This window comes from Aplysia californica, unplaced genomic scaffold (genome assembly GCF_000002075.1).
Source record: "Aplysia californica isolate F4 #8 unplaced genomic scaffold, AplCal3.0 scaffold00608, whole genome shotgun sequence".
Taxonomy (NCBI): Eukaryota; Metazoa; Mollusca; class Gastropoda; order Aplysiida; family Aplysiidae; genus Aplysia; species Aplysia californica.
Genome location: NW_004797878.1, coordinates 365,327 through 391,862, shown reverse-complemented (window position 1 = coordinate 391,862; position 26,536 = coordinate 365,327). Strand labels below are relative to the sequence as shown.

The window sequence follows — 26,536 nt, the reverse complement described above, 5'->3', positions numbered from 1 at the left end:
CAGATAGTATAATCCAGAAAATGTAATGCTGTGACCACTGAAATAGGATTTGCCATTTTGTATGCTGAAGCTACGCCAATACCGACGGCACAGTATTATTGTACACGCGTCTTGTAAGGTATCATTTGCGAAAAAGAATACAAATAATTTATAAAAATCATTTCTTTCTACTGAACTTTAATTCTGAAAGGTATGATACTCATTTTGAAACTAGCAATTTGGTTTAAAACTTTTGGCTATTTTTCAGTTGCTGACGTGTTCTAGAACGGGCCAACCCTGCCCCTACCATTTTTTTTCACAAAGACGAAAGAGCGGCGTGGGCAGATGCCAATGGACGACATCTAGGCCTTATGCACACGGCACTGTACCGGTATTTAGTTTGTAGTCTAATCTTAGTATATCCACGTGCTGCGTTTATTTTGTCAACAACGATCTTGTCACGTTTTTGGAAATTGCAATCTTGAACTGAATGAAACTGACAAATTGAAGAGTAAATTAGATGTAGAGTCTATGTTGAACGGTCAAGCCGGAGAGGATCTCATTTTTTTCAAAATGGAGTCGAGGCGTGCGTAGTAGAACTGTCCTTCTAGGTCTGTGTCTGTGAGTTCGATGAATCGATGTACTGCTAGAATCTATAACTTTCCACCCCGAAAGCCGGCCTAGCTGAAAAAAAAGCACTGGTGATTTGTAATTTCGTGTAGACCTAGTGCTGTCTAGATTAGTAATAAATAGATCTAGAAATCTAGATCTACGTGGAAGTAAATTTATGATAAATTAAATCAGCGTGCTAACTGCACAGTTGGGTAGAGTCAGGAGTGAGTGGAAACTTTTGACGATTAGGCTATCTCTAGACTAGAGAGAGAGAGAGAGTGATTTACAGATTATCATTTGGCGTTTGGTAGCCTACCTCTAAGAACTCAAGACCTAAATATAACTTATTTGTTTGATAAAGAATACAACATGGATACTTCTACTTCTAGATCTCGACGTGCTGGTACGATAGAACCTTTTCTTACAAGGTTTCATTTGAGTTCTGAAGACGACAAAGACAAAGGTGGACCAAAGAAGAGAGTGGAAACTGCGGGTCACTTTCTCATGTGCCCTAATCTTTTTTGTGCTATAAAAGCTGTGACAATGATTATGCACAAAGACAACAGAAAAGTAAGACTTCATGCACATGCGCAAAAATCTAGACCAAGTCAATGTGTTCCCTGTAGTAAGCACTTGTGTATAATTTGTTGCCTTGTGCTAGCCTGCCTTTCTTTGTCATCTGGACAAGAAGTTCAGGAAGAGGAGTGGTCTGGAAAACTAGCACCTTCCAATGTTTCTACTCAAAGTTTGAATGGAGGGAGTTCAAAAGGTCCGAGCTGGGATCAACAAGTAGCAGCAAATGATGATGATGCAACTTTCACTCCTGACACTTCTCATAGTGGCAAATTTATGGCTGGAGATTTGCCCCTAAGTAATGAGAGCAGAGTCTTTATTTTGAGGATCTTTTCAAGATACAATGGTGGGGCTGACATGCAAACGGAAAGTTTCATCGCTTTTTTGAAAAACATCGGTTTGGAAGCACTTGTGAAAAATGAAAGTCTTAGCGGTGATACTAAAGGAAGTTTCAATATATCAAAATCTGAACTTTTTCATCCAAAGACCATCTTTCATGTTGAAAGTAATTCCAGTCACCACAGAAATGAAAGCTCTATTTCCAAAGAAGAGGAAACCGCCAGTACGATGCCAAGTGAGTTACAAAACAGAGTAAAGAAGTCAGTCCCTGGGCCTGGTGGTCTCAAAGACACCTTTGGTGAGGTAAGTTATAAACTTTTAATTAAATTATTTCAGATTTAATGTTATAACTGCATAGTAGGGTAGGCCTAGACCTAAATACTGAAATAAAAGGTTAGGAATAGATTTAATTGTTCTCTGTAAGTAGGCCATTTTGAAAGCTGAAGAAAAAGAATAAAAATAGGCTTTGTGGCAAGATATTATAGTTATAGAATTGTGCCTGGCTTATGTACTGCCATAGAAAAGCTGACACAATTTCTTTTTTTCATTCTGGCACCAAGAATTTATTTGCTTAATTGAAAGCCTGATCCAGTTACTTACACACTATTTGTGTGGAAAAAGTGAAAGTAAAACTATGACTAGTTTTTTAATAATCTAGAATTCAAATTTAAAAAGATCACTGATTTTTAAATGATTACGTTAAAAAAAACACCCCAAAAACCTCTTTCTTGATACTGCGGGATATTTTTTACATGAAAGGATTTTAGTTTTTTGCTGGATGTCTAAATGCAAAATAGGTTACTGCCATGGTCGAGCATTTTCTCGAGGTTGTACCTTTTGGAAGTATTTTCAAATGATGTCCGGGAACGTTGCCCCAACCACGACTGAAGTATCTGAATATTCAGACATTTAAAAATCTCTAGCTCTAGAAATTGAATTTGATGCAAAAAATGCTTATTCCCAGTCCTGGCAGGATGGCAGAATGAAAGGGTGACACTTAAATCTCGCAAAGCAAATAACCCCAAAAATCTCTAGATGGGAAACCGTTCGGAGAAATAGAGTCAGCTTTATTTTCCAGAACGTTCGGAGAAATAGTCACTTTGTTTGAAAAAGGCGTTTTTATCAACATTGGGAATTGAGTCTTGACCAAAGCAGATTAAAATTTAATGAATTGGTTTTAGTAAAATGCTCATCCCTAGTGTACTTAGCAGATTATTTACCGTAACATTTTGAAACACTTTTGCTTTCCTGATTTTTAACAGCTCAGTTCACTTCCCCCTGAATCAGATGCAACCACTGCTCATCTTTTCTCTTCATGTCATCAAATGCTGAAAAAAATTAACCGTTTTATGGTACAGGATTATGCCTGCAAATTTTTGTACACATAGACATTTAAGACGTTATTTAAGAACTGCTTTTGTTGGAAGTGTTAGTATTAAATTAACATATCAGGGAGTACTTTTCAGGGACAATTGAATAGATTGCGATAAAAGAGAGGCGGCCGCCTGTGTGGGAAATGAATGGTATATTTATATTATGTGACTGGTCGGGGGGTGGGGGACAGCTTGTGAGGGAAATGTGCCTGAATCTTGTAAGAAATTATAAAACTTTTGTTAAAAGGCTTCAGAACCCTTTAAGATAAGATACATCTTTATCATTGGTTTGGTGTTTCACCACACACACACACACTCTGACACACAAACATGCATATATATACCATGTACACAGGCTTACAGTCACATGCATAAATTGTCATAATTATAATATAAAAATAAATGAATGTAGCAATATAAACAATAATAATCTTAGCTAGATAATAGTCAATGTTACTCTGATGCATGATGCTCTTAGGTCATATGAATACTTATAACAAGATGGTTATTTATTAGCTTAATATTGGTCGTGTTCTTTTTTTAAAACCAAAATGAATTATTGTTCTCCTCAGTGCTTGACGGTGGAAGGCATTTCCAGAATTTTCCGTCTTGACAAAGACAGAAAGCTCACTGTACCCGATTTTATGCGGATTTGCCCGGCACTTCTTGACCAGCTGGATGGAGGTTATTGTAGTCCAAAGTCATCGAGCACTCAGAAATATAACAGCGAGAAGCACAAAAGACATGAACATCATCAAGGAACAGAGGATACTGTTGATCACCATCATGATCACGGACATGACGGACACGATCATTCTCACGATGGGCATGAACACGATCATCATCACGATCATGGGCATGACGGACACAATCATTCTCATGATGGCCATGACCACAACCATGATCACGACAACGAGCACTCTCCTTCTAATGGAACAGAAAGCTCATGGAACTACAAACCAAAAGCTGCTCATGGTAAGATTTTATTGTTGGGGATACTTTTTCAAAGATAGGGATTTTAATATATTTTCCTGGATTCAGAGTTTTACCTGCTTCATTACATGTAAGAAAGACAGACTTAAAGAGCAAGTACTAAGTGGGCGGGAAGACAGCAGTACGTTAGATTTTTATTAAGAAGTACCTCATTGAAGCAATGTGTTGGGTATGGTCTGACTCTGTGTGTACCTGAAGCAATTGTAAAATTACTAGCTGGACCCGTTCGATGAACTCACAAAGATCAATCGTCAAGTCTTTGTGGGCGTGTCTTAGAAGATGGACTTTCCCAAAATTAGATCTAAACGAAACTAATGAAAGACGGAAAATTAAACTAGTACAGTGACTTCAGACTCCTACTGTGCACCCTTTAAATGATTCTGAAACACTGCTAATTTTTTCACATTCGAAAGTTATTTGGTTTGGAAGTTTTAGGCGACCAAAGTGACGAACTTTCACAAATATAGTATAGATAATTCCTGTTTTAAGGCCTTTGAATGACGCCAGTAACAGATCTAGTTTGCGCTCCAAACAGGTGCTGAGCATAGTATAGAGATTAAAAGATGATAGAACTCCTTCCTCAATAAAACCTTTTCCTGATAAAATCAAGATCTCCGTCACAAATTAAAGTTGCTGGTCTCGCTTTTATATTATTCCCTTTCGAACCCCAGATCATTTGTAACAACAAGAACTTGAAGAACGTCTAAATAAAAAGGTATTCGAATGGGCATAACCACTCAACATGTCTTCAGCTTATGGCTTATGAGAGGTTTTTTTTTCATGAATGTGTTTGTAACACTTTATTATGTGTCTGGTGGGAATGGTGAGCAGTTCACCCTAAATAATAAATACCCAGCCCCAGGTTGCCCTGGGGGGCATATCAGATCACACTACAATATCTTGCTTTAGGAGACAACATGAGAGTGGCCAGATGGCCAGAGTACTTAATATTATCTAATAAATAGCATTAAGTAGTGCATCAGCTCAACAGCTAGCCAAGAGGTGCTTGACGCTATAATTACTTCAGCGGACCATAGAACCCTCAGAAACTTTCTCAGTCAGCTTCTCGAGAAGCATACAGTGCAAGCAGCTGATTAAGCGCTCTACAAACATTTACAATCTGACAAGATCTTTCACTGTTTATAGCAGCTGGGTACCCTTTCCCACCTGGGTGAAGTTATGAAAATTCGGATAGTAAAGTACCTTTCCCAAGGACACAATTTTAGGTTCCTGACGGAATTTGAACCCATGACCTTATGGTTTGAGTCTGATAGTCTAATCACAACGCTACGGATGCCACTTAATGCCACTTAAAGTTTGCTCCCCTTTGTCTGTTTGAAAGCCCGTATTGACAGACGGCTGCGTAATTTATAACATGGCATCGTCTGTGTTGAGCAGACAGAAGAAGTTATTGAGCTGTTAAATATGGTTTTTGTATTACCATAAAATTGTTACCTGTTTCAACCCAAGTATCTTTCACATTCACAGGATATCTGTGTCTAGAAATAATGAAAGCTCTATTTGAAAGGTTACTAAAGTTCCTGTTGTTCATTTTGAAAATTAAATGTTAATAATTAATGAATAGTGAGTCATTACTAAATTGGTTTTAAATTTATAACTTTTAAAGACATTAAAATCCAGTTTTTTAACTCGTAAAGAATGTTTTTTGCTTAAAAATTGTTGAATCACTTTTTGTATCAAGCCCTTTATATTTATATTAATAGTTTTAAAAATTATTCTCTTGGTCCTGTTGTCCTCATTGTGTGTTAGTATATGAGTGTCTAGTGTCTGTGAAGAGGTATCTGGTCAGATACATGTATTTAAGCAGCAGGTTGAGAAACGCGCTACAACAATCATACTCTTGTTTCAATAAGTTAATAAGGAAGTGTATCCCTATGAAGTGATGACATTGCATGGCTTTTATAACAGCATAGGTGGTTGGCGGGTGCTCCATCTCTCCTATTGAAGATCTGTCTTCCATAAATCTCTCCGCCTTATTTTTTGTGTTTGTTACTCTCTTTGAACACCTCTCCAATTTTCAGCACTATTTTGTCGCAAGTACTATAAAACTCTTACTAAAAGTAAAGCTTAACAACTTCTGGAAGGAAAGATTGTACAAATAAAAACGACTAACTAACCTGTTCTGGTAGGAAAGATCTACACCTAGCCATCTTGGACAAGGATAAAAATCTCTGAGGTCCCATGTGAAAGTTGCGCCCGTTAAAGATCCCTTGGTGGTCTAAAATTGCAGCCACCCGGGCAAAATTCAAAATGTCCTACCTACAGAAAATGTTTTATGTATTCAGCGCGCTCACGTGACCGTGTGCAGTTGAGAGCACCGTAAAACACTTTTACCTACAAAACATAATAACTAACCTGCCCCATACACTACCTTTTCTCTTTTATCCTTGCCGCCTTAAGCGTGGGGCTACACTATGCTGTCTGTGACGGTCATCAGCCTGTGCAGCTTGGCGGGAGCGCTGGTCATCCCCAGCAGAAGGCGAGTCTTCTACAACCACACGCTGCAGTTCATGGTGGCTCTGGCTGTCGGCTCCATGCTGTCCGATGCTATGCTGCACCTCATTCCTCACGTACGTACCTCCTCCCCCCCTCTTTCCATCCCGAGTGAAATACACCCATGTTTCTTATTCTTTATGAAAGATTATAATGTGAGGCTGCATGATGAAATCAGGTGCTTGTCTAAAGTAATGAAATCAAAGAACTCTGACATTTTTCATTCTGTTTGGGAATTTTCAGTAAAAAAATTTTTTTTGCTCGATACCTTTTGTGTTCTTAAAAAAACGCATTCTTGTGTGGATTTTACTGAAAAACGTTGAACAAAGGCACAAAAAATATACATTTTCAGTCTCGAGAGACTCAAGCTATGAAAATATCCGAACTTTGGAGACCATTTTCTTGTTAATTTTTCCTTTAAAACCAAGCAAACCCCACCTTCACTCGCAAATATCTCGACTTGTATTAAGAGAACTACTTAGATAATTTTTCATCGAAATTTATACAAATAAACAAGCTTTAAGATGATGCCAATACTCCGCATGATGCCCAAAAATTGATGAGCACCTGATTCCATCACATCATGACACAAATGTCACTTGTGTAGGGTCATTTACTGGAGTACTACTGAAGTAGTATTTGCAGTGGAATCAGGTGTTTGTGGAGTTATAGGTATCATATGAAAGTTTATTAATCTATCTTGCTTTCAATTTAAAAGCTATCCATCTGTCTTGAATAGAAGTCAAGATATCTGCAATTGAAGGAGGTGCGGTCGCCTGATTTTAGTGGTAAAATTAGTTAGAAAATGGTTGCCAAAGTTTGGTAACTTCAGTAGCTTGAGAGTCCCTGAAAACTGAAAAATGATCTATTATGTTTCTTTAATTTATGTTTTTCTGTAAAATTCACTCGAGAATGTGTTTTTGTAAGGACATAAAAGGTGTTGAGCCAAAAACCAAAAAATCCTTTAAAATTGCCAAACTAATTGGAAATCGTTGTTTCTTTGATTTCATTATTTTGACGAGCACCTGATTTCACCATGATACCTCACATAATATACGGTTGAACTTGCTCTAATGACCACAAGTCCAAATCAATTACCCTTGTTTTTTTTCTTTTACAAAGATGACCTGTTTTTCCTTGACAGTGGGAGGTCATCTTGGACGGGTTGGACTTTATATACCATACTGTATCACAAGTGATAATCACATATGTGTCATGACGCGGTGGAATCAGGTGCTCGTTGGTTTTTGGGTACATGGAGTTATAATTGGCATCATCTTAAAGCCTGTTTATTTGCCTTGCATTCGATGAAAAAAAAAAATCCTTTTGTCTTGGATACAAGTTGAGTTATTCGTGATTGAAAGCAGTGGGGGTCACCTGGTTTCAGAGGTAAAATTAGTGAGGAAATTGCAGCAACAGTTTAGTTATTTCCTTAGGTTGAAAGCCCTTGAAAATGGAAAATTTACATCTTTTATACCTTTAATCGATTTCAGTAAAAATCCGCACACAAATGTGTTCTTTAATAGGCATGAAAAGTGTTGAACTGAAAAATAAAAATTCGATAAAAATTCCCAAACCTGCAGAAAAATGCCAATTTTTTTCACTTTCACTATTTAGACGAGCGCCTGATTTCACCACGCTACCTCACATATGTTGTAGTTTCAAGTATTTTTGCTCAACAAGTATTTGTAGGTTTGCATTTATAATGCTAATTTTTTGTTACTATTGATTGAAAGTGGAAGTACAAACAACATTGATCAGTCATTCATTTTAGTTAGGTTATGGCAGCAATCTGCCCACACGAGAAAAATGGGCTCTTTGATAGCCGTTCAAAACTATGCCCGGAAGTTATTGTGGGGAAAAAAAGAGTCCAGATCAAATAATCGTTTACTTGTAGTACGGAATTGAACAATCTTTAGAATGATATCTCTGGGTGTTGATAAGTCATTGATTCTCTAACTTCGAGTGGAGGATATGTGTCCAGTGAACTTCAGCCAGTCCCCAAGTAGAAGGTCTCAGGGTCTGGTCTGATTGCAGAGTACATGAAGTATTACTGGTAATACAATTTCCTATGTGAATGCAATATTGATTCATTTTGACTCTGAAGTATTAGATAAATGTGCCGCGACATGGTGGAATCAGGCGCTTGTCAATTTTCAGCATATGAAGTTATTAATATCATCTTAAAACGTGTTTATTCATCTTGTTTTCAATGGAAAGATACCCATCTATCTTAAACAGAAGTAGAAATCTTTGCGATTGAGAGAGGTGGGGGTCACCTAGTGTCAAAAGAAACATTACTGAGTAAATGGCCGCAAACGTTTGATAACTTTCAAAGCTTGGACACTGCAGATTTACACTTTCTCTGACCGACCAAGTAACATCCAAATGTGATTTTAAATGGACTTAAAAGTTGTTAAAAAACTGAAAACAAATAAAAATTGCCCAGTGGGTGGAAAATTATGGGTTTCTTCTATTTCATTATGTTGACGAGCGCCTGATTTCACCATGATGCCACACATATATAATGTATTATAAACTACTTCTTCTTTCAATTTGACAGTTTAAGGCATTTTTAAAATACATTTTGCTTGTATTCCCCCTTTCCGTGAAAACGTTGAAAATAATTGCCGGGTTAAAGAAAAAATGAAAGGAGTTTGAAATACTTTAACTAACATGTTTAACATAGTGCCATCACATCTTACTGATCGGCGATGTTTACCACCCAGTTTCTTTGGATTTTCCCCCCAAAAAGCCTTTGCCTTTGATGGCAAGGGTTTTTACTATATGAGCCTTGTGATGGCAAAGTGTTAATCAGTGGTATGGAAATGTGCTGAGACCTCAAAAAGACCGAAGAATTATTTGATTGTCTACAGGCAATGATGGATCATGGTCACGGAGGGGATGATCACAAAGGTCATGGTCACGGGGGAGATGATCACGAAGGTCATGGTCACGGGGAGGACTCCCCAGATGGACACGGCCATCACGACAGCCACAGCAAACACCAGGAAGCCATGTACAAAGGCCTGGTTGGGCTACTGGGCATCTATGGCTTCTTCTTCCTGGAGAGGTTGTTCACACTGTTCACGTCGTCCCAGAGAGATCGCAAGTCGAAAAAGTCACAGAGGAAGGCCTGTTTGGAACGGAAGGTTTGTGTGTGTGTGTTGAGACACAGAGAGATGAGAGTGTGTTTGTGTATATGTATATTATGTGTTCATATGCAGTAAACCTATAGTCAAGTGTGTGGGTGGTTCGTGGGTGCTCTGGTAGGGTTTTGCTCCTTCTTTCCTATCAAACATCTATCGTCCTTTTCTCCCCTCCTTCTATTTTGTGTTTGTTACTCTCTTGTAACACCTCTGTGACCTCATTGTGTTGCTAGTGCCGTAAAATTCTAACTAAAACTAAACAGTCAAGTTTACTTCTGGCATTCTTTTCTGTCTTCTACCTTTTCTATTTTTCTAGGTCCAATGTATGAGTAACTGAATCTGTAGTGTAGAGGTTGAGCTCTTTGACTTGCATGTCAACAATCTGATTTTTTTTTTTTCCAAATATCTTCTTTATTTCTGCTGAGATACAGTATCCAGTTGACAAACAGAATTGAAGTAGCTTGCTTCCGAAAAGATTTAAATTGTATTTGTCCTTGAAGACATCTATATATTTGTGAAAGTTCATCACTTTGGTTAGCTAAAACTTCCGGACCACTTAACTTTCGAAATTGAAAAAATTAACGGTAGTTCAGAAATCATTTAAAGGGTGCAGTTATATTAAGGAGTCTAAAGTCACTGTAGTTTAATTTTCAGTTTTTCGTTAGTTTTGTTTAGATCTAATTTTTGGAAAGCACGTCTTCTAAGACGCCATTGTAAACAAGTGAGGCTTCCGTTCACATGCTGTGCGCACTGGTCCCACAATGACTTGACAATCTATTTTTTTTATTCTGTTCATCGAACCGGGTACCCAGCTAGAAATGCATAAGTCACTACAAATTGCAGGACCTCTTGTCTTTTTCTTTTTCTTTTCGGTATCCTCCCCTGTGGCATGACATATTTTAGACATTGTCAAAACAGATAAGGATATGTTCTCTATATTGTTCCAATGTCCTTACTATTGCCATTTTCCTCTACTTTTGTATGTTTGTCACTCTCTTGTGACCTGCTATTTCCGGGGTGCCTTGATAGTCGAAGCAGACCTTGTGCTGTTAAAGCTGGAGAGGTGAGCAGTCTAAGTCTGATTCCCTGTAAAGACTTCTCTGTTGACCCACCCCTCGGCGCTCGTATGACCTTATGCAGTTGCGAGCGCCGTAAAACCCTCTACTATATAAAAAAAAAGCTTATCAAAATTGTGCATGATGTAGAGTTTTCATTAACCACCTTTCTCCCATGTCAGCTTAACCATAATATGTGGGGTATACTGACAAAATGAATTACTTCTCGTAATCCACAAGTGGAGGTATTGGCAAAAAATTGATGCCTTATTTTGTGTTAAACATGCATTATATTATTTCATACTTTTTATAAATTGTAAAAACACCACCCACAAGCTTGATGTATCTATTTCCATAGGGCTCAAATCCAAGAAGTGGCTCATTTTGCCTGGACCCTTCTCATATATCTGACTAGTCGTATGAATACATACATAATGTCCTCTGTGGTGGTTGGTGAGTTCTCTGGTGTGGTTTGCTTCTTCTTTCCTACAAACATCTATCGTCCTTATCTCTGCTCCTTCTTTTTTGTGTTTGTTACTCTCTTGTTACACCTCTAATCCTCGGTACTTATATGACCTTACAGTGTTGCAAGTGCTGTAAAACTCTTAACTAAAACTAAAAACCATATGTATGTCCTCTGCCAGGTTTGTGATGCCTCAGTGTCTATCCCTATGGTAGCCAGGGGCCCCAATGGGAAACTGAATGAACCTTCTTGTGAGGACACTGTTATGGTGGTACATCCCAATAAAGGTAAGAGCTGCTGTTTTCACCCCCACCGGCTAGTAGACATTTGTGAGGCAGCGTCATGAAATCAGACGCTCGTCTAAATAATGAAATCCAAGAAATCTGCATTTTTCAGCCAGTTTGGAAATTTAAAAAAAGTTTTTGTTTTTTGGCTCAGCACCTTGTACGTCCATTCGAAAACACTTTTATGTGTGGATTTTATGGAGAAACACTGATTAAAGGCACAGCAAATTTAAATTTGCAGTTTCCAAGGACTCTTAAGCTATGGAAGTCACCAAACGTTGGCCGCCATTTTCTCACTAATTTTTACCTCTAACCAGGCGACCCCACCTCCTTTAATCGCCAATATCTCGACTTGTATTCAAGATTAAAGGATACTATTTTCACCGAAAACAAGGCAAAGGAACTACCTTTAAGATGATACCAATGACTCCATATGCCCAAAAATTGACAAGCGCCTGATTCCACCGCATCGTGACACATTTGTCTTGTGCTGGAATGTAGTTAGTTGCTGTTAATAAATAAATGTGAGGCATCGTGGTGAAGTCAGGCGCCCGTCAAAATAATGAAATCGAAGAAACTGTCACTGTCACTGTTCCTCCTGTTTGGCAATTTTAATCAAATTTTTGTTTTTTGACTCAACACTTTTTATGTCCATTGAAAAAGATATTTCTATGTCACTGGAAATCACTGAAAAACGTCAATTACAGGCACGAAAAATGTAAATTTTCAGTTCCCTAGGACTTTCAAGATATGGAAGTGACCGAACTATGACTACTATTTTCTCACTAATTTCACTCCTGAAACCAAGTGACCCCACCTTCAATTGTAAATGTCTCAACGTCTATTCAAGTTAGATGGACATTTTTTGACCAAATGCAAAACAAACAAGCTTAAAGATGCTACCTATAATTCCATATACTCCAAGATAATGATTGAAGAGCGCCTGATTCCACTGCATCGCGTCACAAATCCCATATAACTGGGCGTTGCTCAAAAGTTGCCGAAAAGGATTTATTATGTCTGTACGCAATATTGACAAGGTGGTGGTTAGAGGTCGCTGATAGTGGATTCTATCTTTCCATTTGCTTGTTTGCTGTTGGGTTTTTTTAACCATGCAATTTCTTGTACGTAATGGGTGCCATGTTAGTGTGCATCTGTTTATTTTTAACTCTTTTCCTACCAGGCCAAAATGCACCACTGGCCCAGGGCTTTTCCCTGACCTATTTTTACGCCCCTACTCCACCAATTTAAGAAAATTAATTTATCAGATGGGGATGCAATATTGAAGATTTCATCCAGTTTTCCTAGGAAAAGTGTTAAAGCAAGCAAACTTCTCAGAAAAAGGGTATGTGTGTGCGTGGCCGGGGGGTGCTCTGTAGTGATTTGCTCCTTCTTTCCTATCAAGCCTTTATCGTCCTGAAGGTCAGAACAATTTGTGGTGGTCACATTGGTTGTTCGTTGTAAACCTTGTGATGTGGGATATACAGACATTGTGACCCCTCTTCCGAATTATCAACAGACCGAGCTGGTTTGAGCTGTGATTTAACAACCAGTGTATGAGAGCCAAAGAAAAGCTTGCCTTCTAACTTACGGGTTCCTCTTGTCTTAACTCTTTTCCTACCCGGCCAAAATCCACCACCAGCCCAGGGCTTTTCCCTGACCTATTTTTATGGCCCTAACCCACAACAGGAAAATGTCAAAACCTCCAACTAAATACACACAAACCATATCATAAATATGGCATATCAAACTGAAGGTTAAAAGGTAATCTATCAGATGGTGGTACAATATTGAAGATTTATTACAATTATATTAGTTTAGGGTCTCTAAAAGTGATTATGCAATATCGAAGATGTCATATGAAATCAACAATTTTCCATTTTTGAAAGGTCAAAAAACTAAAAAAGTACAACAGCATCATTCAAACTTCCCAGGTTGGTTGCTTCGAGTAATGCAAAAACATGCTGAAAGTTATGTATGTGTACCTATTATAGAAGTAAAAATATGAGACATATACTGAAGTCAGAGGAGTAGTTTTCTTTTCATTTTTGTGTTTCGATGGGTACAGAAAAAAGCCCTGAAATGAGTAAAAATAGTCTGTGAGTGCTGTATTTTCTTTGGCATCCGCAAACAGGGCTGAGGAAGTCTATTCTATTATTTTGAAAACATGGATCGGCCGAGAATTTTGTGTCTTACTTTTCATTACTGAATTGGCATAGATATCCAGCCACTCGAGCTGTATTTTGCGGCTCTCTGTCCAGCGGTGCCACGATTGCGAGCCGCACAATGCAGCTCATGGTAGGAAAAGTGTTAAAGCCATTGAATTTTTTCTTTTCAACTTTTTTCCCCCAGCCTTGAAGGGCTTTGCAGATGCCTCCCACGAGTCGTACCTGCACATGTGTGACGAATCACATCTGGCTTCTCCTGTGGATGAAGTAGGAGTGTCTCCGGAAACCACTGACGTGTTGGCTGCTGAGCATGCAATCAGAAAAAATGGAAAAGTTCTTGAGAAAGTGGATGAAGAGATTCTTGGGTAAGTAATGAAATTACAACAGAGTTTCAGAGCCAGTTTTGCAGTCCCTTTGAAGAGAAGTCTCTCTTTGTGGGTGGTTGGCGGGTGCTCTGGTTTGGTTTGCTCCTTCTTTCCTATTAAATATCTATCATCCTGATCTCTCCTCCTTCTTTTTTGTGTTGGTTACTCTCTTGTAACTCCTCTAATCTTCGGCACTTATTTGACCGTATTGTGTTGCAAGTGCCGTAAAACTCATACTAAAACTAAAATCTCTCTTTGCTTCATGATAGTTCCAGTGGCCTGTTTGATACTTTCTATTTATTTCAGGGGGAGATGCATTTACATCAACATGCTGAAATTCGAGCAAATGAAATGTTTACCAGTGCTATAGTTGAAACTGATGCCCACCCATTGCTGAAAAGAAAAGTGGTCATCTTAGACAGGTGGCGCATGTCATTATAACGCAAAAAAATACGCCAGGGAGGAAATGGGAGGTGGTTCTTTGCACTTGTAATTGTCTTATACATGTGACCTGGGCGGTGCTACTGACTGAAGTGTCTTTGGGCCATTCCCAAAGGGGGGAGCATTAACATGTAAGTTCTTATGCACAGCAGAATTGTTAATGGGCTGATTCAACATTGTCATGCTCATAACTGTGCCTGAACTGCAACAGGGAACTGCTGCTTTTTTTTCCTAATCGTTACTATTGTCATTTTCCTCTACTTCTTTTGTATGTTTGTCACACTCTTGTGACCCGCTATTTCTGGGGTGCCTTGATAGTTGAAGCAGACTTTGTGCTGTTGAAGTTAGAGAGGTGAGCAGAGTAAGCCTGATTCCCTGTAAAGACTTCTCTGTTGAAGACCACCCCTTGGCGCTCATGTTGCGAGCCCCATAAAACCACAACTAATACAAGAGTGGGTACAGTCAAACCTGTGGAAGACGGCCACCCATTGTCAAGGAGAAAAGTGGCCGTATAAGACAGGTGGCCTTCTTAGGCAGGACTGATCAAGATGAAGAAAACAAACCCCATTCCCAATCGAAAGTAGCCGCATTATTGTTGTTTTTGGTCTGTATTTTGTTGGTTATTTTTATTTTGTTGCTGATTTTGTGCAAGGGTGACAATAAAACAAAATGTGTCAGACAAGGAGGACCGAGTGCTATGGTAAAACAAACATATGGGTCGGTACCACTCGAAGAACTAGCGATGCTTCTGTCACAAGTCCATGTTGACATCCATTGTTACTTTGTTACAGACTGGGTAAACAGTGACCACTCATCTCACTTACGATTTGTGTATGAGTTCGGGGCGGGGCTTATGGGTTATAAGGGATCACACGCTTCCCTCACCAGCAGCTGGAAATTGGTTCCTATTGGTCCACAGTGGGAGGGGCCTACGCAACATGATCGCTTGGAGGGACTACCTAACAACAACGACAGGTGATTAGATAATGACGGCTCACCCACAACGCCAGGGGTCAAAGCACAATTAATGACAAAACGTAATGGAGTCACTAAGGTGGCCGTCTAAGACAGGTGTTATTGCTTAGTGTGATAGGGGTTGTGTGTTAAAATATGGTGGCAGCGGCCGCATTGGACAGGTGTCCGTCTTACACAGTTAAATTATATCGAAAAAAACGCAAGGGGGGAAATGGACAGTGGCCGTAGTAGAGGTGGCCGTCACGGCAGGTTCGACTGTAGTTGGTGGGTGCTTTGGTGTGGTTTACTTCTTCTTTCCTGTCAAACATCTATCATCTTTATCTCCCCTCCTTTTTTGTGTATGTTACTCTCTTATAACTTTAAAAATCTTCAGCACTTATATGACCTTATTGTGTTGCGAGTGCCGTAAAACTCTTACTAAAATTAAAACTAAAGCCGAATCCATGGCCGCCAGATGACTCCTTAATTCTGACTAGATGAGAATGTGAATAAATAGTATATAATATTATGTGAAGGGACTTTATGATTTAGTGTGTCAGCAAAAGTCTCACTGCTGAAACAGTGAATGAACCAGTCTACTTTTTTTTTCTTTCACCAAGCACTTTACTTTACTTTTCCTTTTTTGATCTGAGTTCTAGGCCTAGCCCTTTGGTCTGTCAATATGGCAACGAATTTACAGGTTTAACAGGTTTTTAACAGCTGCGTATTGTCGCTGTAGAGAGTTATTTCCGACATCTTTGGAGGCAGGTAGGTAGGAACTATGCAGGTCGCTAAGTGCAGGGCAGCGCCAAGCACCCATCCATGTGAGTTTTCTCATAGAGCCCTGGCTTTTTCTGTTTGTTTCAGAATATCCTTTAAACTGGAGAGCCATGACATGGAGACTGGCCATGAACACAACCACGGCCATTCTCACAGTCATATGGTCAATGGCCCCCTTCCAGCCATCGCCCTGATGGTCATCATGGGTGACATGGTGCACAACTTCTGCGACGGCCTGGCTATTGGCGCGGCCTTCAGTGCCTCTTTGGCCGGAGGCGTCAGCACGTCTGTGGCAGTGTTGTGTCACGAGCTGCCGCACGAAATTGGTAGGTATATGATGCACGTGAGTGCTCCCCTCTGTGTTCATGCTAATTAACCCTGTCCGTTCGCTCGGGGGTCATTTTGTACCCCGGTATTGTGTTCTTCACATTTTAGAATACTTATAGTACGAAGATCTCTTTGAAACTTTCAGAAATTCTCAAAAGAACATTTTGACAGACTGCTATGCAAAGCGTACGGATTAGATTAATGAGTAAATATCCTCTTTGGAAGTGATGGCACAGAGTTCCCCACGTTGTATGGATACAATAGTAAAACATAACGTACGGATTAGTGTTTAAAAAATTAGAAGAAAATGTAAAACATTTTTTGTTTACTTTTAAAGTTAATGAACAATGAGGAAAAAGTTTTTGTTAAACCCACTCAAGAAAGCCACGTATGCAGTTGACTGGGCTTTAAAAATGATTTTTTTTTAGGGACTTGGAGAGTACTGTTGTCCACTCTGATTTTGAAATCCCCAGTAGTGAATGTCATTGTTATTGTTCTCATTAGCATTGTTATTATCATTATTATTATTAAAATTAATATTGTTATTATTATCATTATTATTGTTGTTCATTTTATTATTATTTTCTAGATGCTCAAAATGAATTTTTCTCTCGTCCATAGGGGATTTTGCCGTTCTGATTCGCTCCGGGCTGAGCGTGAAACGAGCAGCTTTCCTCAACATGGTCTCTGGTATCCCCTGCTATCTGGGCGCTGTTGTTGCTCTGCTGGCCGGGGAGTACGGTTATCTGTCCCAGTGGATCTTTTCCTGGGTCGGTGGGATGTTTATCTACATCACTTTGGCTGATCTGGTACGTGCTTGCTGCACAACAGGCAAAAACTTATTTGTGTCACGGCGCGGTGGAATCAGGCGCTCGTCAGTTTTTGGGCATATGGGGTTATTGGTATCATCTTAAAGCCTGTTCATTCTTCTTCCTTTTGGTGAAAAAGTTATCTATCTATGTTTAATAGAAGTATAAATATTTGTGATTGAAGGGGGTCGGGGTCGCATGGTTTCAGAGGTAAAATTTGCGAGAAAATGACTGTTATAGTCTGGTTATTTCCACAGCTTGAGAGTTTGTGGAAACTGAAATCTTACATTATTTCTGCCTTTAATCGAGGTTTTCCTGTAAAATCCACACAGAAATGTGTTCTTTAATGAACATGAAAGGTGTTGAGCCAAGAAACGAAATTCGATAAAAATCCATAAACCTGTGGAAAAATACCAGTTTCTTCACTTTGATTATTTTGACGAGCGCCTGATTTCACCACCCTGTCTAACATTTAATGAGTACTTTTGTTTGTCATCTTTTATGTTTCTTCCTACTACAGTCGAACCTTGATCTTACTTCTGCTTGCCCAAGACAGTCACCTGTACAGGCGGCTACTTCCCACTTTCCCTCTTCTGTTTTTTAAATATAATGACGCAACCCAAGACGACAACCTGTTTAACTCATTGCTGACGGCATATGAGAATACTCATATCCAGGTAGCCACCTGACTACGAGAAAATCGGAATCCCTGTTTCTTTGTCTCTATAAAACTTTCCATGGTCCATTATTTTCAAGTTAAAAAAACCCACTACTTTAAAGTGACCGTTCTTGCACTTCTGTACGCTTATTGTCTGCTAGTTTTGTAGATGTTTGGAGGGACAGTTGCTGCAGTTTTAGTGTGGGTACCTAACTTTGTGGGTGTGGCTGGAGGCAGCCCAGGTGGGTGTGTCTGCTCAGGGAGGCAACTCGGGTGGAAATGGGTTAAGGCAACTACTGTTCTCCGCCACAATGGGTGGTTGTCTTGGACAATTTTGACTGTTCTGTATTAACACCTTAGGGACCGTCGCCCTCTGGCTGGCAGACATTTCAGGATCATGCCTGCCAACCATGACTTCTCTGTCAAAGAAATGGTACTCTTCGCTAAGATTTGAATTATTTTAGTTCTTAGAAATCAGAATGTGGCTGCTTGAAGGCTAGAGGCCCTTCGTAGTTTGGAAAAATGATCACATATGTAAAAAATCAGTTGCACGACTGGTTGAAAAACTAGCAGTTGATCATCCGTGAGATCTAGCAAGGAAATGAGAGAAAGAAGATATCGTGAAGTAGTGAAGCTATGTCAGTTGTTGCACTATCTCACTGTGCCTTTTGATGACAAATGCTGCCTTTGTTGATCTGATAGTGATTTCTCTGACTTGTGTAATTTTTCCACCCGTTTTGGACCAGCACATCACTGTGATAGATTAACTCTTTCTTGACGGGGGGGGGTTTCCTCTCCTGGACGGGCCCTATCTGTGACCTACTCTCTGGTTCTGCTTTCCGTCGGACAAGTTAAAGATTTTTAAAGTGCCATTTTCAATATTAGCCACATGTATTGTATATGGAAATAAAGGGGAAATAATTACCTATCTCAACATGTTGCTAAAAACGATAATTCTTCAGCCTGAGATTTCAGATTTGATTATTACAAATGTAGGAATGGTTTTGAACCAGAAAGTGGCGAGCCATAAAATACGGCTCGCGGTCCAGCGTAGGGGGTAACACAAGCTGTGAAACACGACCCACCTTGGTGAAAGAGTTAACGGTTCTCCTTAACACCTTGGGGACTGACCCCACACCAGCTGATCCTATCTCCAGGACAGGAGCCGCCGCCCACACCCCTTGTAAATACTCATTTCAAAGACATTTTTTCACTTCTAATCAACTCAAACTGGCTTCAACTTTGGGGAAATTGAAAGGGAAAGAACTCTCCTGTGTTTGAACAAGCAGTCGGAAAACATGGATCATTTCGAATATACCTGAACTGGCTTGAATGAGTGGTATTGCCATCACGTAAATACACGTCGGTGGTCCGATTCGGTCGGGGGCAGTCCGTGTATAAGTACGTCGGTGGTCCAGAAGGTGTTCACCACCATAGAAATAGGGGGCTCCAGTGGCTAAGTGAGCACTGAGTTCAGACTCAATTGTAAAGTCAAGCAAGTGTCGGTGACACAGGGTTTAGATGGGTTGTCACTGGGGTGTGTCCTTGAGCAAGACATGACAACCCAGGCTGAAAAAATAACAGGGTGCTGCACAGTGGGAATCAGCAATGGCATGTTTGTGAAATTGTTCTGTATTTGTGTAATATCGTGTATATATGTATGTATTAATAATTATGTATTTACTAGCTGGAGTATCCATTCTATCAACAGACTCCAAAGAATCGATCATCAAGTCATTGTGGAATCAGTGTGCACTGCTTGTGAACGGAAGCCTCACTTGTTTACAATGGCGTCTTAGATGATGGACTTTCCCAAGACTAGATCTAAACGAAACTAATGAAAAACTGAAAATTAAATTACAGTGACTTCAGACTCCTTAATATAACTGTTATATGGTTCTGAACCACCGTAAATTTTGTTTAAATTTGAAAGTTAAGTGGTTAGGAAGTTAGGCAACTGAAATGACAAACTTTCACAAATATTATATAGATGTATGTATGCCTTTGTAACCCAAATTTCCCCACCGAGATCAATAAAATGTGGTTTATTTAATAATGTCTTTTGTGGTCCTATTACAGATTCCTGAGATGTCCTCAGTGTACACAAAGTGCGGAGAGCCATGGTACCTCCACCTTCTTCTCCAGGCCTGTGGCATAGCCCTTGGCACAACAATCTTGCTCATCCTTGGGGCGGCAGAGGAAGAAATGCTGCAGGCCTTCCAGCACTGAGGATGGGGGGGTTGTCTCCCTCCAGCGGTGAGTCTATACTGACAGGTGGGGGGGGGGGGGAGGGGGGGGGGTGTCGAAAGTTCCGATTCGTCTCAAAACTATGGATTTTAAGTTGTAGGCATTTTTAGCTTCTTCAGCCTCTCTTACTACTATTTCGTCCCATAAGCTCCCCCCTAAAGCCTTATTTCATCCCATACCATGCATGTTTGTCACCACCATTTCCTCATTGTTCATTTTTCTTAATTGCCCGTTTTCTCGAAACCTGTTTTTTAAAAAAAAATTTTTTATATACTTTTTAAAAAATAACTCTCACCATTTTTCATCCAACTTCATAAAATTTCACAGAATGAAGAAAAGCTCTAATACTAAAATTTGTGTGATGAATTTTTGATATATGGAATAGCTTTTTGTTGGTGGTGTTTGGAGTCTAGATTTTCACGTATTTTTTGCGAACGTGAATACTACAGGGCGTCACTTTTCGCTTGATTCTGTTACTTTTAGTTTGTGTGACTCAGCAGCCCGCCGGAGCTCCCCAGCTCGGGGTCACGGGGTTAATGAGCCCTGAAGCGACTTTGCCGGTGTCGGTTAGGAAGTTCGCATTTTTGACTATGTTTAAAATGATATAACTTCTTCCCCATCCCGCATAGCAAACCATTACGTGGATGTACTAAAAGCTCAATGTCCTGAGATTTATTCTGCATTAGAATGGTTAATTTCTGTGCCTTAGTTTTTGTTCTAGACAAGTGTTTGTAGAGTACCCAATTTGTCCTATTTTAGTTACAAACTTATGAATAAATGATTGTTAATTTTTAAAAAGCACCACAGATCTCTCCAAAATCTGTGTTAAACTGACTACCATGAGAAATCTTAAATCTGCAAGAGTAGAAATAGTCAAGTTATTATAAGAGAAGAAAGATGCACATCTGCATTTTTTAACTGAAGATGATCAGCGTTAGCTCTTATTTTACTATTAAACAAGAGAAAGTTACTCTGCGTTTGTTCATGAATCATGCTGTGTCTGTGGCAGCCTGCATACAACTAAAAAGATATAATATAGAATCTAAGCGATTAAAAAAACCACAAAACCGTGTAAATACATAGGTAGAGATAAACTTCTCGATAGGAATAAAAATAATGACAGCTAACACATTCATTCTTAGTTTTTGTGTCGGAAATATGCGCGGACACAATTATGAATGTAAAGAAATCAGTCACATTGTCAGTTATTGCAAATGGTCATAGAAACGAAAAATAAATCTGGAAAAGTCTGGTGCTGATTCAGTGTCCCTGGAAAGCTAGAAGTTATTCTTAGAACCCAATTACGAGAAGTCATCCCTATTATTCAGTCAACTTAAAAAACCTAGACTTAGCGTTTTAAGAAAAGTAAGGAATTTCTGGAGTGTTACAGATACTGTTCGTGCATTACATTGAAGGTGTATTCTGTCACTAACAACGATTTGTACTTTTCATAGAGAAACTTCATGGTGACTTTTATAAACTTTCGAGATGCGAATATTCATGATTATATTAGACACATATAAAGTTGTATTTGGAGGAATTACTTCATAGCGAATTGTGTGCCCGATGGATAAAGTTGCAAAAATAAAGCTTTCTATTGTATGCACAGATACCATCTTTTCTGAGTATCTGCACCAATGCTATGTCGTTCATGTTCCAAAAGTTCGATAGATTTTGATGAGGCCTTTTTTTATATTGATTTTTAAAAAATTCGTGCTAGTCCAAAAAAAATTACAATTTAGCATTGCTGACTCCTGCGCGTCTAACGAAATAACCAGACAAGTTACAACGTCCGTTCTTTTTTGAGTCTCAAGAGCAGAAATGCATGCTTTGGGTGCACTAAATGAGAATTACCATAAATACAAGGATACACCTTAAATTGTACGTTGAAAAGTACCAAAAATTAAGTCGGCCCAGACAGAGCGGCGACAGGGAGCTGACCCCCGTGACCCTGACGTGATAAGGCGCCCGGCGGGGAACCCTCCGCGGCAACTAAAATTCCACTGCCGGTGCGCCGTGACTACCTCAGGAAAAAAATTCATTAAAAATGTTCTAGTACGTTCAGGAAAAATTCATCACTTAGATTTTTAGATCTATTGTTTGCCAAGGTGCATGCTAAAAACCAATTTATTTCCAGTAAAAAAAAAGTTCGGTATTAATTGCGTAAGACATGTCAACAAAATGCAATATGGCCGCCGTATCCATGGAAACAACATTTTTTTCTCAAATTTAATTTTAAGACTCCTTATGCTTGTTATATGTGTTTAATTTGGTAGCATTTGATTGGCTAATAAACGAGATAGCCTTCAGCTGCCGCCCCCCCCCCCCCCCCCCCTCTTAACAGTTCCTCTTTGAAGTGTCCTCATTACTTTTCTTTTAGCTTTTGCTCATCATGTACCATCCTCTTCTATCTTCATTTTTCTCATTTTGTTTTTGTTCTTTTTCTTCTTCTCTTCTTTGTTCTTGAAAGGCAGATTTATTAACCCCTCGGGGCGGTGCTGCTGACTGAAGTGTCTATAGGCCGTTCCCAAAGGGGGGATATTAACATGTTATTATGCACAGTAGAATTGCTAATGGGCTGATTCATCAATGTCATGCTCATTACCAGAGCTGTTAAAGTACTTTTTAAAAAGTACTTAAGTACAAATTTAAGTACAATCTAAAAAATGTACTTAAGTACAGTAAAAGTACTTTCCTATAAAATGTACTTGAGTACAAGTACTTTTTATAAAAAGTACTTATGAGTACATTTTGAGTACTTTCTGCTAATATGCTAAAACACTTCAGCGCTTATGCAAAACATCATATTTTATAACTTATCCAGTATATTTGACAAATTAGGCTATTTATTACTAAAAATGTAAACAGTATACAAAGCATTTGAATATACAATGTACGCACTGAACGGTGGAAATGGTCCGTGAAGTTGAACAAAAAACAACCCAAACGAACAGACGCAACTAGTGGGTAAGTGATATTATGAATAGAACTTGTTTGAGCAAGACAATGTGATCAAATGTAAGTCAGTCCTAGAGGTCGGAAAGTTCTACAGAAAGAGAATCCAAATTGAAAAATGTAGATACAAAGTTGCTCTTAAGAAAACATAAAATTGATGAAAATGGCCCGCATAGAAATGGAAAAGTGCATTGAATTCTTCATTAACAAATCCTCAAGGAATCAATGAAGCTTTAAGCAAAAACCACCCAAAAAAAGTTTAAAAGAAATTTAGGCAGCCTAAAAATTGTTAGATACACATTGAGAACACAGTTTCAGTTTCAATTGATTATCGTGGTCTGACAGATTTTGGTCACACTGTGTAGTCTACGGCGCCAACGGCAAACCAAAATACAATAGTTTCCTAGAGTCTAGTAAGTGTAGTGTAACCAAAGATTCTCTACTGCAGTAGTCTCCGCCTAAGATCCCAGTGTTCGGAAGCAAGGAAAATATGGGATCTTAGCCAACGAAGCCAAGGAAGAATCTACAGTGACCCATGAACTGACGTGACCCCTGGGTGGATTTATGACATATGGCAAGCAAAGAGTGGTCAACCTTGATTACCAATCACAGTGGCATGAGGCATGCCATAAATAATATTGAAAGTGGCTATTCTCACCCGCCCGGAAGTCTCGCAAGATCAACTCCTCCCCTCTTCTCTCTCTCTCTCTGTCTCTTTCTGAATACTGTCTATCGGTGTGGACGATCAAATTGACCAAAACAAAGTTAAAAACTGATGTTAAAACACAAAAGTAAATTAATTTGGTTGTCTACAAAGATGCTACGGCTATTTAACTTTTCGAATCGAACCGAACTACGCGGGTCGCCATTTTGTTTTGCCCGGAAATTCTCGCGCTACTCCTCTCTCTCTTTCTCTCTCTCTCTCCACTGCCCACAGACAAAATTGTACGCTTTTAGTAGGCTACAGTTGTAATGGAACGTTTGTTCACGGCACAGAATTCTACAATTTTTCTGTTATCACAGTGTAGAATTCTGTGGTTTAGGGTGAACACAAAATTCGGTGAACGCGCACCGGGTGAGAATAGCCACAAGACTCGCCTGCACTATTCTCACTCCGGGTGAGAATAGAGGTGGCCAATAATATTATATATACACACTCATTAGCCTATCGTGAGTCTTAAGATCTTTATCTACGTTTATCCAGTTGCCCCTCCCCTTTACCTGTCCAACAATTTTAGCTTTCCATCTCTGATTGAGTCTCCCCCCCCCCCCCCCCCCCAACCTCCTTGGTCATTACGCACCATTATGATGTGACCAAACTAATTAAAATTCAGGTTGTCTCGCAAATTCGGGAAAAACTGCTTTCAATGGTCAGGGAAGAGTTCACAGTTTGATGTGATCCCGCCTGGAGCGAACTTGTAGGCCCTACCCACCCAGGGAGTGATGTAAGTTTAGGTGGTGAGGTCAGATGCGAGTGCGATGTTTGGGGAAAAGAAACGCATCGGTCAGTTCACACCTTGGTGTGATCCCGTCTGGAGCAAACATTGTACCGTTTCAAGGAGTTTAACAACGCTTGTGATCACATTCACGATAGTGGCTGATCTTTGAGGCGACGGGCCGTTCTTTGATCTCATCTTTTAACTCTCGGCGGTTGATCGGGTTTTTGCTTCGTAAATTATGATCAGAAATGCCCGCACTTACCCTTTCATTAAGCTACCAAAATACTCAAAATGTACTTAAAAAGTACTCAAAAGTACTTTTATAAAAAGTATCGGAGTACAGTAAAAGTACTGGTTTCAAAAATGTACCGGAGTACAGTAAAAGTACCCAAAATTGTAACGTAAGTACAAGTACCGGAGTACTTGTACTCCGTTACTACCAGCTCTGCTCATTACTTTGCCTAAACTGCAACAGGGAACTGCTGCTTTTTCATTCCTAATCCTCTCTTGATCTATCGTCATTTTTCCCTCTACTTCTTTTGTATGTTTATCACACTCTTGTGACCCGCTATTTCCGGGGTGCCTTGATAGTCGAAGCAGACTTTTGTGCTGTTGAAGCTAGAGAGGTGAGCAGAGTAAGTTTGATTCCCTGTAAGAATTTCTGTGTTGACATCCACCCCTTGGTGCTCATATGACCTTATGCAGTTGGTGGGTCCTACTTCTGTTCTTTCCCTCTATTATTTCATGTCTATCTGTCTTACATTTAGTGGGTGGTTGGCTGGTGCTCTGGTGTGGTTTGCTCCTTCTTTCCTATAAAAAAAATCTTTCGTCTCTATATCTCCCCTCCTTTTTTGTTTGTTACTCTCTTGTAGCACCTCTAATCTTCGGCACTTATATGACCTAATTGTGTTGCAAGAGCTGTAAATCGCTTACTAAAACTAACTGTCTAACATTTTCCATGCACTTAGTGACAATAATTGTTTTGATGGGCCTCCCTTTACGCATCCGATACGATGACTTGGGTATATTTAGGCATTGTTTGAGCTTGCTAATTAAAGTAAAATTTACTTTTTTTGTTTTCAGGGTCTACAGCCCCAGAACCTCCTCCTCCCAGGATCTTGGGGCTGGCAATTCCCTTGCAAGTATGCCCTTTGCTTGAATCAAGTGAAGGCCTAATTGACAGACCCGCAGGAACACCATCTGTGTAAGGACTTGTATTGTGCTTAGTATGGCTCTGAATTATTCTTGTAATGAAATAGCACTAATAAGCATGAAACATTGTTTTTACAGATGTGTACACAAGTTCCCAAGTTTAATCAAACATATTTTTCGAACAGTTAATTGAATTAAGTTATATTTGTTTATTGTAGAATGATCTGTGTCCTGATATTAAATGTAATAGCATAGATATTCAACATGAACCGAAATGTTTTGTTTTGTTATGTCGGATGGAATCTGTGTAGAAAAAGGAATCTCCATCTTTTTGTGTTTTTGTCTTACATTACTTGCAATGGTGGCTGGGCGCTGTTTGCTCAGTTGGTATCATGCTGAACTATGGGGGGTATGGTCCTGGTTCAAATCCCAGCCAGGGAGTTTTTGAACTTGAGTCATTTTATGGAGTTTTCAAAGCTCTTGACCCACCCTTTTGGCTCAGTCCTATGTTGAAAGGGGCATTGAACACATATACTTACCTTTTTTTTTTTCCAATTTTATTTTTTTACAATTGTTGAAGTAAGTTTATTGATTTGAATATTTTGTTTCCCCCCAGCATGCTTTAACCCTTTGCTTTTTTTCAATATTTTGTTTTACCCCTACACTTCCAAGAACATTCCCGTTTATCCCGATGTAAAGCATTTTGTTGTTGTGGCCAGTGATCCTTAAACACCATGTCTGTAAGAGGACCAAACACTATAGCTTTGAAACAATTTATTTTGTATTATATTGTGGTCACCATGAAAAAATATACTGTTTGTCTTTGTCGCTTGTCACCGTTCTCGTGGAACAAGCCTTAATGTCCAACTTGGTGGACAAAAGCCGCACTGACTTGGAAAAAAAAAAT

At 39.3% G+C, this 26,536-nt stretch overlaps 1 protein-coding gene across 1 annotated transcript; it reads left to right on the top strand.

Moving 5' to 3' along the window:
- On the top strand, positions 1-26,525 carry LOC101855820 (zinc transporter ZIP10-like). Its single transcript, XM_005107493.3, has 10 exons — positions 1-1,806; positions 3,449-3,851; positions 6,291-6,460; positions 9,260-9,535; positions 11,232-11,337; positions 13,687-13,867; positions 16,130-16,368; positions 16,991-17,178; positions 19,916-20,092; positions 25,561-26,525. The coding sequence occupies exons 1-9, from the start codon at positions 961-963 to the stop codon at positions 20,063-20,065; spliced, it is 2,559 nt and encodes an 852-aa protein (XP_005107550.1). The 5' UTR covers positions 1-960; the 3' UTR covers positions 20,066-20,092; positions 25,561-26,525.
- Positions 26,526-26,536: the final 11 nt, after the last annotated feature.